At 39.6% G+C, this 12,682-nt stretch overlaps 1 protein-coding gene across 2 annotated transcripts in view; it reads left to right on the top strand.

The window, feature by feature from the left end:
* Positions 1-12,682, top strand: part of LOC122549302 (interleukin-6 receptor subunit beta-like) — a 70,319-nt gene that overhangs the window by 31,942 nt on the left and 25,695 nt on the right. For both annotated transcript variants that reach the window (XM_043688870.1, XM_043688881.1), the window contains 2 exons: positions 2,409-2,488; positions 6,047-6,260. In XM_043688870.1, coding sequence (XP_043544805.1) covers positions 2,409-2,488; positions 6,047-6,260 — 294 coding nt within the window. The remainder of the gene's footprint in view (positions 1-2,408; positions 2,489-6,046; positions 6,261-12,682) is intronic.

The following is a 12,682-nucleotide window of genomic DNA, read 5'->3' as shown; positions in this document are numbered from 1 at the left end:
AGTCTGACCTATCACCCTCACCTTGACCTCTTTCCACCTATCACATTTCCGACGCCCCTCCCCCAAGTCCCTCCTCCCTATCTTTTATCTTAGCCTGCTGGACCAACTTTCCTCATTCCTGAAGAAGGGCTAATGCCCGAAATGTCGATTCTCCTGTTCCCTAGATGCTGCCTGACCTGCTGCGCTTTTCCAGCAACACATTTCCATCTCTGATCTCCAGCATCTGCAGACCTCACTTTCTCCCCAATAAAGGAAAGCATACCAAGGAAAGCCTTGTTCACTATCCTATCCACCTGCGACCTCACTTTCAAGGAGCTATGAACCTGCACTCCAAGGTCTCTTTGTTCAGCAACACTCCCTAGTGTGTAAGTCCTGCTAAGATTTATTTTCCCAAAATACAACACCTTGCATTTATCTGAATTAAACTCCATCTGCCACTTCTCAGCCCATTGGCCCATCTGGTCAAGATCCTGTTGTAATCTGAGGTAACCTTCTTCGTTGTCCACTACACCTCTAATATGGTGTCATCTGCAAACTTACTAACTGTACCTCCTATGCTCGCATCCAAATCATTTATGTAAATGACAAAAAGTAGAGGACCCAGCACTGATCCTTGGGGCACTCCACTGGTGGAGGTTCAACTGCATTTAATAACTATCCTTGTTCCTCAACATCCCCACCAAAATTGTATCCCATAAATCAGCAATTACTTAGACAACAGTTTTGGTTTAGCATCAAGTGAAGAGAACATTTTTAATATTGTTTATATTGATCATAATTAAGGTGAGTGACTTAGAGTCATAGAGTTTTTGCAGCACAGAAAGACGCCCTTTGACCCATCATGTTCTCTCCAATCATTAAATATCCATCTCCTCTAATTTATTTTCCAACATTTGAATTGTGGCCTGATGTCCTGTGGTGTGTCAAATGTTCATCTCAATGCTTCATAAACATCTTGAGGGTTCCCCTGACTTGTTATGCCATAACTTGTCACGATGAACGTCATAGTGGATCATGTGAGATGTCATGTTGAATCCTCTGACCTTGACATTCTGCAGTTACAGGCCCAATTTTATTTAGTAATTCTGTGAGTTTTAAAGACCACACTATTTTATTGTAGAATTGGAAAGATTAGTATCAGGCCTAGAGATCTATGTTATTGTTGGAGACTATCAATTGGGTATGAAGACTAAAGCCTAAAAAGTTCATTGACACCATTCAGCTCCCTGGCACCTAGGACTCACCAGATTGTTCATAACCATGATGCCATATTTGACCCTGATTTGAATTCCTAACCACACACCTGCAGCATCATTAATACAAACCATCTCTGTCTGACGCAAGTGCTCCTTAAACCCTCACCAATGCATTTTTTTACCTTTAGGTTTTACTATTCCACTATGCTTCTGGCCAGCCTCTCAGGATCTATGTTGTGTAAACTTGAGGGCATTCCAAACTCTGCCATCTATGTCCCAATTCACACCCAAGTCCTGTTCATCCATCATCCCTGTCATCAGTTGGACTGACCTTGGATTACAGTGAAGCAAATCTTCTGTTTAGAACTTCTCATCCTTGTTTCAAATCTCTCCATGACTTTTCCCCTCTGAGTCAATAATCTGCTCAGTTTCTCATTCCTTGATCAGAGTTGAGAAACTCTGATTTTAATCTCCACTATTTGTGACCATACTTCCAGCCTTTACGTTTGGCACACTCTAAAAGTCTCTGTCTCACTTCCTAAATGATGATGTTGAAAATCTGCCTCTTTGACCAAGCTTTTGGTCATCAGCCTTGATGTCATCCGTGTATTTCATTCTCCAGTATAACGCTCTTATGAAAGACCTTGGTATGCTTTAATACATGACTGGGGCTGCAAAATAAAAGTTATTGTTATCGCTACATAGACATTAAAATTTATGAGGTAAAAGGCAATAATGTAAGTTAGAAGATGGACATTTGTTTCCGTGGGAGACATGTAGTTGTGATGCTTGCTTCATTAATCACCCTGAAGTGCTGCATATGCATGGCTAAAATTCAGTGAAAGTGGAATAGGGAAGGATATGTTACTTAGTCTCATTAAGGTTGGTTTTCAGTTGGAAAATGTTTCCTAATTGTATTTGCCGACAGCCCGTAATTTTGCTTGCTGCTTACATTTTTCAGATATTCTAGCCTATTTTGCATGTTATTTTCCTGCACTTAAAATTTTTGTCAGGAAATTATGTATCTAAACTTCTAGGGTACATCTGTAGAGGTCAAGGCACCACATCAGGAACAAAAAATTGGAATATTACTCTTTTATGTACACATTAGCACTTAGGTTTTGTGTATCTAAGTAATGTTACAATCCATCCTGTTTAATATTTTATTGAAAAAAAAATTAGTAAAGTTTCTCTCTTATACTTTTGTCCTAGGACCATCTCAAGGGCCAAATCTGTGGATCGTAAATAAAAATCCAAATTCACAAAATAGACCAGTACTCATCATGTGGAAGGTAATGATTCTAACTTTTTCCCTGGATATTAGATTTACTAAAACATTTCTTTAAATTGTAAAGTCTATAGTTTTGATTCTTTTAAAAATCCCACAAGGATCTTCATATTACATCTGCTAAAGATGCTTCGTTCTGCCTGTCACAAAAACAGAAATTGCGGAAAACCTCAGCATTTGTGGCAGAATCTGGAAAGAGAAATCAGAGTTTGCATTTCAGGCCACACCTGAGATTTTCCAATAGTGTCTGTTTTTGTTTCAGATTTCTAGCATCTGCAGTTCTTTTGGGTTTTTTTCTCCGTGTCATTTGGTGGTGTATTGAGTATTGCTGAGAAAAGACACAATTTACCAAACTTTTTGTCTTGCATTCATCAGGACAGTGTGGAAGACATGCCAATGAAAAGGGAAAACTGTTTTTTTGTATTGTATAAGATGAGAGTGCTAAATTGTTGGCAAGTGAACTCTGATTTGGAGAAGCATTGCCATGGAGAATGTGCCAAATAGATTATGACTGACAGTTAACTGTCAAGCTTTGTTTAAATTTTAAATCCATCAAGTTGACACTGATTGATCAAGACCTTGCCTGAAAAATAAACCGGCTGTTATTCTTTTGTTGAGTTGACACAGCCACAATGTTTGTTTATTAATGCACATTGTTTCCAATATATGCAAGTGTGTCACAACGGAACCCAACTGACAACTTTAATTTAGTTGACAGTGTATTTTGTAGCACATTGAAGATTATTTAACAAATTCTGTCCCATCACAGAATCACATCTCATGTTGAATGCTGTGTGTTGAGTTTTGTGAGCACAACCTAATTGCTTATGGTCAATATCTCACTTGTTATGAGCAATCAAAGGGAGATGCTGTTCGATACATTCCTATTGTCTTTGGAATCATCAATTTATCTATAATTTAAGCACTGAAATTCATGTACCTTAATATTCTTAAGTTTGATAGGCTGTTTACAACAAGCAAGGCATTTCACTGGCCATTTTATGGTCAATTTCAGTGTTTTTTGATACAAAAATGAATTCTGTTCAGAATGTTTGTCACGATTTCACAAAGTCTGGCCAACCTCTGTGGTGATTGATTGTTGTGTTCATTTTAAGTCAAACAATTTTCCTTTTCAGGATCATTTCAATCTATGAAACCCCAGGTAAAGAATATCAGATTTGAAAACCAATATTCCATACTTTAATACTATCATGACAAAAGATTTTTGATATATCAGGGCATTACTGAGGAATGTGCTGGAAGGTTGAAATTTCTATCTCTGAAGCGAGAAGTTAGAGCATACAGAGTCTTGAGTTATCAGGTCAATAAGGTCTTTTCCCCAGGGTGGAGGAGCTCAAAACTTGAGGGCATAGGTTTAGGTGAGAGGAGAAAGATTTAAAAAGGAACCTAAGGGGTAACTTTTTCACATAGAGAGTGGTGGGTGTATGGAATGAGTTGCAAAATGAAGTGGTGGAGGCTGATACAATTACAACATTTAAAAGTCATCTGGATGTGTATATGAATAGGAAGGGTTTAGACGGATATGGGCCAAGTGCTGGCAAATGGGACTAGATTAGGTTAGGATATCTAGTTGGCATGGATGAGTTAGACCAAAAGGTCTATTTCCGTGCTGCACATCTCTATGACTCTATGACACATGTTAAGATCAACATTTTATTCATATCTTTTGTTTGTATGTTTGCATCAGTGGTGTCTATAGAGGTGACCTCTAGTTGACTGGAAATTGCAACATTTGGCTTATAAAATGTACCCAGCTTTGATTCAGTAGATTCTGCGTAGCAACAGGGATGGAACCCTTTTGGAAGATGTAAACAGAACAGATCACATCAAGGTTCAGTAAACAGATAAAGAGGCGGTCAGCAGCATGCAGCTGAAATGCAGCAATTAACTTTATGCTGCTGAATGTACTGGGACTCAGGGAAAGCCAGGGAAACATTGGTAGCTTCATTCTGTGAAGAGTTTGGGCTCAGGCAATCCCAGTTGTAGTTGTTTCTAGTAACATGTGTGAGAAGCTGAGATGGTGTCTGTGTTGAGAGACTGGAATATAGCAGGGTCAACACAATGGGATATGGTATCAGTACGAAGTCGGTTCAGTGGGAAAAAGAATATCAAAGTTAGTTCTCTGGCAGGTATTAACAAGATTTTTAAGTGTTTCAATCATGGTATCTGTAAAGTTAAGACAAGAAGAAAATAAGTTTTAAATCCCTGTAAATCTCTAGGGTGTACTGTTGGCACTTGTTTTGTGAGTTCTTTATTGATGAACTGAAGTGGTTAACTCTTCTAGCAGCTGAGAAGGCTTCTATAGTTGAATAGTGGTGTTTTCTTGTACAGGTAGTTTCCTCAGAACAGCAGACTTTGGGAGGGAGAGTTTTCTCCAGCAGTTCTGTTGTTTTTGGGACCATCTGCCTGGCTTTCCCTTAACCAAACAGTATTTGGTTTATGAGCACATTCTTCTTTTTTTTTGCCTTGGTCATAACTCCCCTTTGTGTTCAGTTTTGTATGTGTCAACTTGCTAATGATCTGATTCAGACTGATGAATCATCTTTCCAGTTATGATGGCTGATTCATCTCGGTTTTGGGGCTAAACTCAACTATTATCTTTCAGCTGAAGCAATCAATGCTTCAAATGCATAGTTCTCAATTTGAAAGGCATCCACTTTGATGTGTGTTGAGGCAAGAAGCACTGTTTTGCCCAAGGCTAGGTCCATTCTAAAAGTCTCCCTCTTGTGATTTCAGATGAAATGGCAGATTTCAATAGATTTTGAAACAGTCCACATTCACCCGTTATGCCCTCCCTGAAACTTAATTTTCATTGCACAGATTTTAAACTGAAATGATTTTCTTAAAAACCTACAATATACATTTTTAATACCATTTACCTTTTAGCACTGACCACATACAATAGTTACACATTTTTTTAAGTTTAGATCAGAGTGGTGCTGGAAAAGCACAGCAGGTCAGGCAGCATCCGAGGAGCAGGAAAATCGACGTTTCGGGCAAAAACCTTTCATCAGGATTCTTGATTAGGGGCTTTTGCCCAAAACGTCGATTTTCCTGCTCCTCAGATGCTTTTCCAGCACCACTCTGATCTAAACTTACAAAATGTGTAACTATTCCAGCACCACTCTGGTTTCCAGCATCTGCAGTCCTCACTTTTGCCTACACATTTTTGAAGTGTCTACATTCAGAAAATTCCTATTGATAAACACAATTCAGTCCACCATTGATTTTTCCAGTACAACTCTGTCCTCCACCCCATCTATCCCAACCAGGGTTACATCTCATTGATTTTTAAATGATTCCAAGCTTTTCACATCCACCATTCTGAAAACCCAATCTAGTACTGATCTTTTTTTTTATGAAAAGAAGATTCTTGCAATCCTAGACTCCTCGCACTCACGGCTTTTCTTTGTATTGCTGCCAGTGTTTGCATGCTATCCTTATTTTGTACTTAATTAGTCTAATGTTCACTCATTTAACAGATGTAAACATAATAAAAATATATATCTAATTTAAATTTAACTTTAACTTAAACATACAGGAACTGAGCAAATCTGAGGCTAATGGTATCATAAAAGGATACCAATTGAAGATAAAAGAAAGAAAAAGTCAGGCAGTGATGTGCATCAACAGTACTAACCTGGAGTATAGTCTCATTCTTTCTGGAGAATCATACGTAATATCAATTACTGCCTACAACTCAGTTGGAAACTCCCCCGAGTCTGTGCTCTTAGTGCCCTCAGCAAATCAGAAAGGTAAGTGTCACAATTAAAAGACAAAAATTGATGATTCAGTTGGTGAAAGAATTGTAACGTTGAGCGATGCTAACCAAACCTTGTGAGAATACAATCAACATTCAATACTAAATAAGTTGTCTTGATTGATGTTCCAACTGGCATAGTGCCCTTATGTAAAGGATGTGACTTCGTTTCTTTCCATTCATTGCTGTTGAAGCATATCCATACAATGTGGACAGGGCTGACCTCCAATCTGACCTGCCTTTCCAACAATACCAGATGAGGCAGGTCGGGGTAGATGGCAGTGTTGGGACACGAGAAGGAACATAAAGGCACTCTCTTTGACTATCTTCAGGGTTTTAGGCTTTGATTCAAGACCGAACCCACGGATCATCCTCATGATGGCAAAGAGGACCCAGAAGCAACATTTTATGTGCTTCGTCATTTAACTTGACCATGACTTCAATGACTTTTTACAGTTTCACCTTTACATCATTGCTATTCTGAAAGCTATTCCATGACAGATTTCCTTTTTGAGGTACAGAATTCTTCTGAGTAAAACATTCTCCTCATCTTCAACCTTAATGGCTTCCCCTCTTTAAATGTTTCTGTAATGATACTGTGGCTTTAAGAGGTATATTTTGTCCTTAGTTTTATTTAAAAAAAGAGATTGAGACAGAGGAGATGAGCTGGCTGTTCCAAACAGCTTGTGAAGGTTTGGGTTTTCTAAAGTTGGAACAATAGAAGCAGCATGAAGGGGTCAAGCTCCTACAGAACCAAGATTTTAGTTTAACTTTCAGTATTGTTGGGTTTGGAAGGTGCTATACATATCTCCCTGCTACAGCAAATGCTTGAGTTCTCTCTCTCTCTCTCTCTGAGTTTTCTCTTGATTTTCTTTCCTCCTGGATTAGAGAATTGCATGGGTGACAATCTATTTTACTAAATGTGCCTTTGCTGGGGGTGTGTTTATGAGGTGTTACTATCTTGCAACAGTTGTTGTTTAGTAGTTAAATAATCTATTATTCTGTTAGGTTTTCCAATAACGTTACATTATCCTAATTCTTCTTCCTTTTCTTTATATTTTAACTACATGTATAGTGTAAGAATAAAGTGTGTTTTGCTTCAGGCCTGGTAGTTTGACCAATCAAATTGCATCCAGAATGCAATCCCACTTGCCTTTAAAAATAAGAAAAAAGTTGGTGTCTAGGCCATCTTTTAAAAATATTTTGAAGGATTTGGCCTAGTCCATAATAGTATTCCCACCTCCACCCGAGTTATAGATCCCCTAGCAGAGGAAACATCTTTTCTGTTTATGTCCTTTGTGAATTTTGTCAATTTAAATTAGATCACTTTTCATTATTCACAAATCTCAAGAATACAGTCTGGTTTTCCTAATCCCTCTTCATAGGATGGTCCCACCATCCCATAAGCGTGTGTGGTGAACCTTTGTCATAGTCCCTCATAGGTAATAATAACTTTGCTGAGGTGAGACCAAAACTGCATACAGTTTTCCAGGTGGAGTTCAAATGGGGTGCTGTACAACTGAAGCAAGACTTTGCTGTTCCTGTACTCAAAACCTCTTACCATTAGCCTTCCTAATGGCCTGCTGTACCTCCAAGGTAATCTACAGTAACTTATTGATGAGGCTATCTGTGTCCATTTGTGGATCTACATTTTCTAACCTTTTACCATTAAAGAAATATTCTGCACATCAGTTTCTTCTATCAAAGTGAATGATCTTATATTTTCAAAGTGCATTTGATCTGCCACGTTCTTGCCCATTCACTAAATCTACTGAAAACCTACAGAAGCCAGTTTGCAACTTCCCCACAGCACACATTTCCATCTTGATTTCCATTGACTTGGAAATATTACATTTAGTCCTATATCCAAATCATTCATATCTGTTGTGAACTCACTAGTAACATGCTGCCAATGTGAGATTGACCCATTTATTCCCACTGTTTCTGTTTGATAGTCAAACCTTAATCCATATTATCTCCTAGCCCACATGCTTTAATTTTGCTAAGCAACCTGGTGTGAGAGACTTTATCAAAAGCTTCCTAAAGTTCTCATTTATCATTATTTCTGGCAACTTTTTTATAGGTTTTTCTCTTTTAATCTTATACAATCTTTAACTTATTAGGCACAATTGACTGACTTTTGGGGTTTTTGTGCCTTGAGGAAATGTATAATTGTTGCATATTGTGTCATAATTCCTTTAAATTTATTTAAATTAGATGTGAGTGGCACTAGCTGGGCTAGCATTGTAAGCGCAAAGTTGTCCATTTTGGCCGGAATAAAAAAAGGGCACATCATTATTTAAATGATAAGCAGATTCAAAGTGCGTTAGCGCAAAGGGATCTGGGCGCCTTTGTGTATGAAAACAGAAAGTGGATGTGTAGATGCAGCATATAATAAGAAAGACAGATGGAATCCTGGCATTTATTACAAAAGGATTAGATTATAAAAGTAAAGAAGTGTTGTTACAATTGTAAAAAGTGAGACCACCCCTGGAGTATTGCATCCATTTTTGATCTCTTTAACTTCAGGAAGGATATCGTGGTACTGGAGGCAGTTCAGAAAAGGTTAATCAGATTGATTCTGGAGGTAAAAGGACAATCATGTGAGGAGCAGCTGAATAGCTTGGGCTTGTATGTGCTGGAGTTCAAATGAATGAGAGGAGATCCCCCTTGGCGGACAGTCTGAAAAAAGAGGTCATAGATATAGAGTGAGAGGAGGTAAATTCAAAACTGAGATGAAGAGAAACTCATTCTCTCAGAGGGTTGTGAATCTGTGGAAGTCGCCATCCCAGAGTGCAGTGGAGGCAGTATTAATCAACGGATTCCAGAAGGAAATAGACATGGTTCCGATGAAAAGCTAGATAAAGGGATATACAGCAGGCAGGAAAGTGGAGTTGAGACTAGGATAAGATCAGTCATGATCATGGTGGAGCAGGCTCAAACAGCTGGATTGCCTTTCCCTGCTATGAATTCCTATGCTGTTGCTAGTATTGCCATTCGAGTTTGCCCACTCCTTTGCTGTAGATCTGGAATCACGCATAGGACAGACAGGGTATGGATGAAAGATTTCCTTCCCTGAAATACATTAGTAAACCAGGTAGCTTTTTATGACAATTAATAGTGGTTACATGATAGTCATTAATCCAGATTTTTAAAAACTGAATTCAAATTTCACCATCTACCATGGTGGGAACTGAATCCATCCAAACCATCAGCCTGAGACTCATAATTACAAGACCCATGTACAATCCACATTCGTCATGATGTCCCTCATAACTTCATGATTTCCTTTGTTCAACATTAACATCATGGTTTCACAATGGACAACCTCACTTTCAAGAATGAAATAAAATTCTATCATATTATTGTCATTTGTCCCTAAAAGGTTCTTTTACAACAAAATTATTAACTAGCCCTTTTTTATTGCATATAATACAGGTCTAGAATAACTTATTCTCTGATTGGTTCCTCAACATAATGCTGTAGAAAAACAATCCCCTCCACACTCCAGAAACATGTCCTCCACAGCTTTAGGACTCATTAGCTTTACCCAGTCTGCATGTATATTGCAGTAATCCGTGATTACTGCATTACCCATGCTATATGCTTCTCTTACCTCCTGATCAATACTGTGCTCCATATTATCACTCATGTTTGATGCTCTATAAACAACTCCTACCAATTTTTGCTGTTTCATAGATCCACCCAAACAGATTCCACATTTTATTCTTTGAAGTTGAAATTCTCCCTCACTAATGGTACTGACCCTGTCAGTTTTTTCAGTGCATCACCACCTCCTTTTCCTTTTTTTCCTGTCTTTCTGAAGATTTAGTTGCCTGTTTTGGTCATCTAGCAGGGATCTTTCTGTAATGGCAAATAGATCATATTCATTTCCTGCTATCTAATTATTTAAATCACTTATTTTATTGTAAGTACTGTATGCAGTCAGGTAGATTGGGCTTAGCTATGATTTTTTGATATTTTTCTGCATTCCAAGTTTACTTAATGCTCACCCCCATTTTGCCTGCGTTCTAATTTCACTTGCCATTGATCTCCTTCCTTCCAATTTGAGTTGCCCTTCAGGTTCCCATCCCCCTAGCAAGGTAGCTTCAAACTTCTCTAAAAGTACTGTCAAATTTCCCCTGTGAACATATTAGTTCCAGTGAGGACTGCAGATTCTGGAGATCAGAGTCAAGACCAGGGTGGTGCTAGAAAAGCACAGCAGGTCAGGCAGCATCTGAGGAGCAGGAAAATCAATGTTTTGGGCAAAAACCCTTATTCAGGAATGAGGCAGAGAGCCTCCAGGGTGAAGAGATAACTGGGAGGGGGATGGGTCTGGGGAGAAGGTAGCAAAGAGTACAATAGGTGGATGGAGGTGGGGATGAAGGTGATAGGTTGGAGAGGAGGGTGGAGCAGATAGGTGAGAAGGAAGATTGGCAGGCAGGACAAGTTGTGAGGATGGTGCTGAGCTGGCAGGTTGCAACTAGCATAAGTTCGAGGGAGGGGAATTGAGGAAACCGGTGAAGTCCACTTTGATGCCCTTGGGTTGAAGTGTTCCGAGGTGGAAGTTGAGGCGTTCCCTACCTGCCCCTGAACCTGTTCGAATGCCTCAAAAATCTAATTATCTCCCTCCTTCACCGATTCCCTAGCCAACTTATCCTCCTTATTTCTGTGCTCACTGGGACTAATCCTGAGAATACTACTCTTGAAGACCTAAGTTTTAATTTCCTTCCAAATATCACTAAATCCTGCTTACAGAACCTCATCTCTCTTTGTACATGACATGGGTATGAACATGAACCACAACTTTGGGCTTTTTGCTCTCCCCCTGAAGGATATCCTGCTGTTGCTCCGTGACATCCTTCACCCTGGCAACAGGGAGGGAACACATCGCCCTAGAGACATATTCACTGCCACTTAAATGTCTGGCTGACTCCTGACTATGAAACCTCCTATCACTACTGCCCTGCTGCTCTTTATCTCCCTTTCCATACAGCTGAATCACATGTGATGCCACAGACTTGGCTCTAGCTGTACTTCTCTGAGGAAGCTTACCCTCGCTAGGATCCAAAACAGAAAACTGATCCACAAGGAAGATAAACTCAGGGGGTCTCTTGTACTGCCTGTTCCTTTTAGACAGCCTGGCAGTCACCTATTCCCTCTCTGCCTGTATACGCCAAACCTAGCTGTCTGTGCCTCCCTAGATATGTTATGCACATGTGCCTCTCAGATACACAGTGGTGACTCAAGCCACTTTTCAAGTACAAAATCCCACAACTCAAGTCTCGTGTAACAGATAGCACTTCCTGCAGATGTGTTGGTCAAAGAACACATGAAGTGTCAATAACGTCCCAAATACCACAGGATGAGCATTCCACACAGCTTAGTTGACCAGCCCATATGGTAAGTTGTAAAAAGTACTTATTACAATTAGAAAAGTGGAATAACACACCAGTTATTTACCAAAGTAGCAGGCCAATTAGTGGAGGCTGGAAAAGGTAGAAGAAAGGAGCACCTTCTCCTTCCTTATAAAACTCCCTCTCACTCACTAAAGTCCCAGTGAACACAGTCCACAAAGCAGCTCTCAGTGCAGGGGAGACTGTATCTGAAGGAGACCTCTTTCAAAAACGTAAGCTTTTGAAAAGTCGCTTTAACCAACTGGAAATGTTCTTAGAGAATTTGCATGACTTCAGACTGGAAGAAAATGTTGATTTAGATGTTTTGCTGGCCGGACAGGTATTATTCCAAGGTAGATGAAGTTGCTTGTCGGGACCCTGGGAGATCCCAACCATAGGTTCCACGGAAGGAATAACCCGGGAAATTGAATTTTCTGTTGGGCAATTCATTTCTGTCTGAGGCCTTTCAAAAGTTTCCATTTAAATCAAAGACTTTGGAAAATTCTGAGGAAATTGCTCAATAAAATAGTTACTCAGGAGAATTTGCATGTTTATAAAGACAGTCTAACTCCTGAGTAACAATTAAACTAAAATCATACTTACCTCATAGACCCAGCAATACACCTCCCCAAGAGTCTAACCTGCCAGCATCTCAAGACCCAACCAGACCAATAGACAATAGGTGCAGGAGTCGGCCATTCAGCCCTTCGAGCCTGCACTGCCATTCAATATAATCATGGCTGATCATTCCTAATCAGTATCCTGTTCCTGCCTTATCTCCATAACCCTTGATTCCACTATCTTTGAGAGCTCTATCCAACTCTTTCTTAAATGAATCCAGAGACTGGGCCTCCACTGCCCTCTGGGGCAGAGCATTCCACACAGCCACCACTCTCTGGGTGAACAAGTTTCTCCTCATCTCTGTCCTAAATGATCTACCCCGTATTTTTAAGCTGTGTCCTCAGGTTCGGTACTCACCCATCAGCGGAAACATGTTTCCTGCCTCCAGAATGTCCAATCC

The sequence above is a fragment of the Chiloscyllium plagiosum genome, chromosome 1 (assembly GCF_004010195.1).
Source record: "Chiloscyllium plagiosum isolate BGI_BamShark_2017 chromosome 1, ASM401019v2, whole genome shotgun sequence".
NCBI lineage: Eukaryota > Metazoa > Chordata > Chondrichthyes > Orectolobiformes > Hemiscylliidae > Chiloscyllium > Chiloscyllium plagiosum.
The sequence above is the reverse complement of the archived record's forward strand: the minus strand, read 5'-3'. Positions and strand labels throughout refer to the sequence as shown.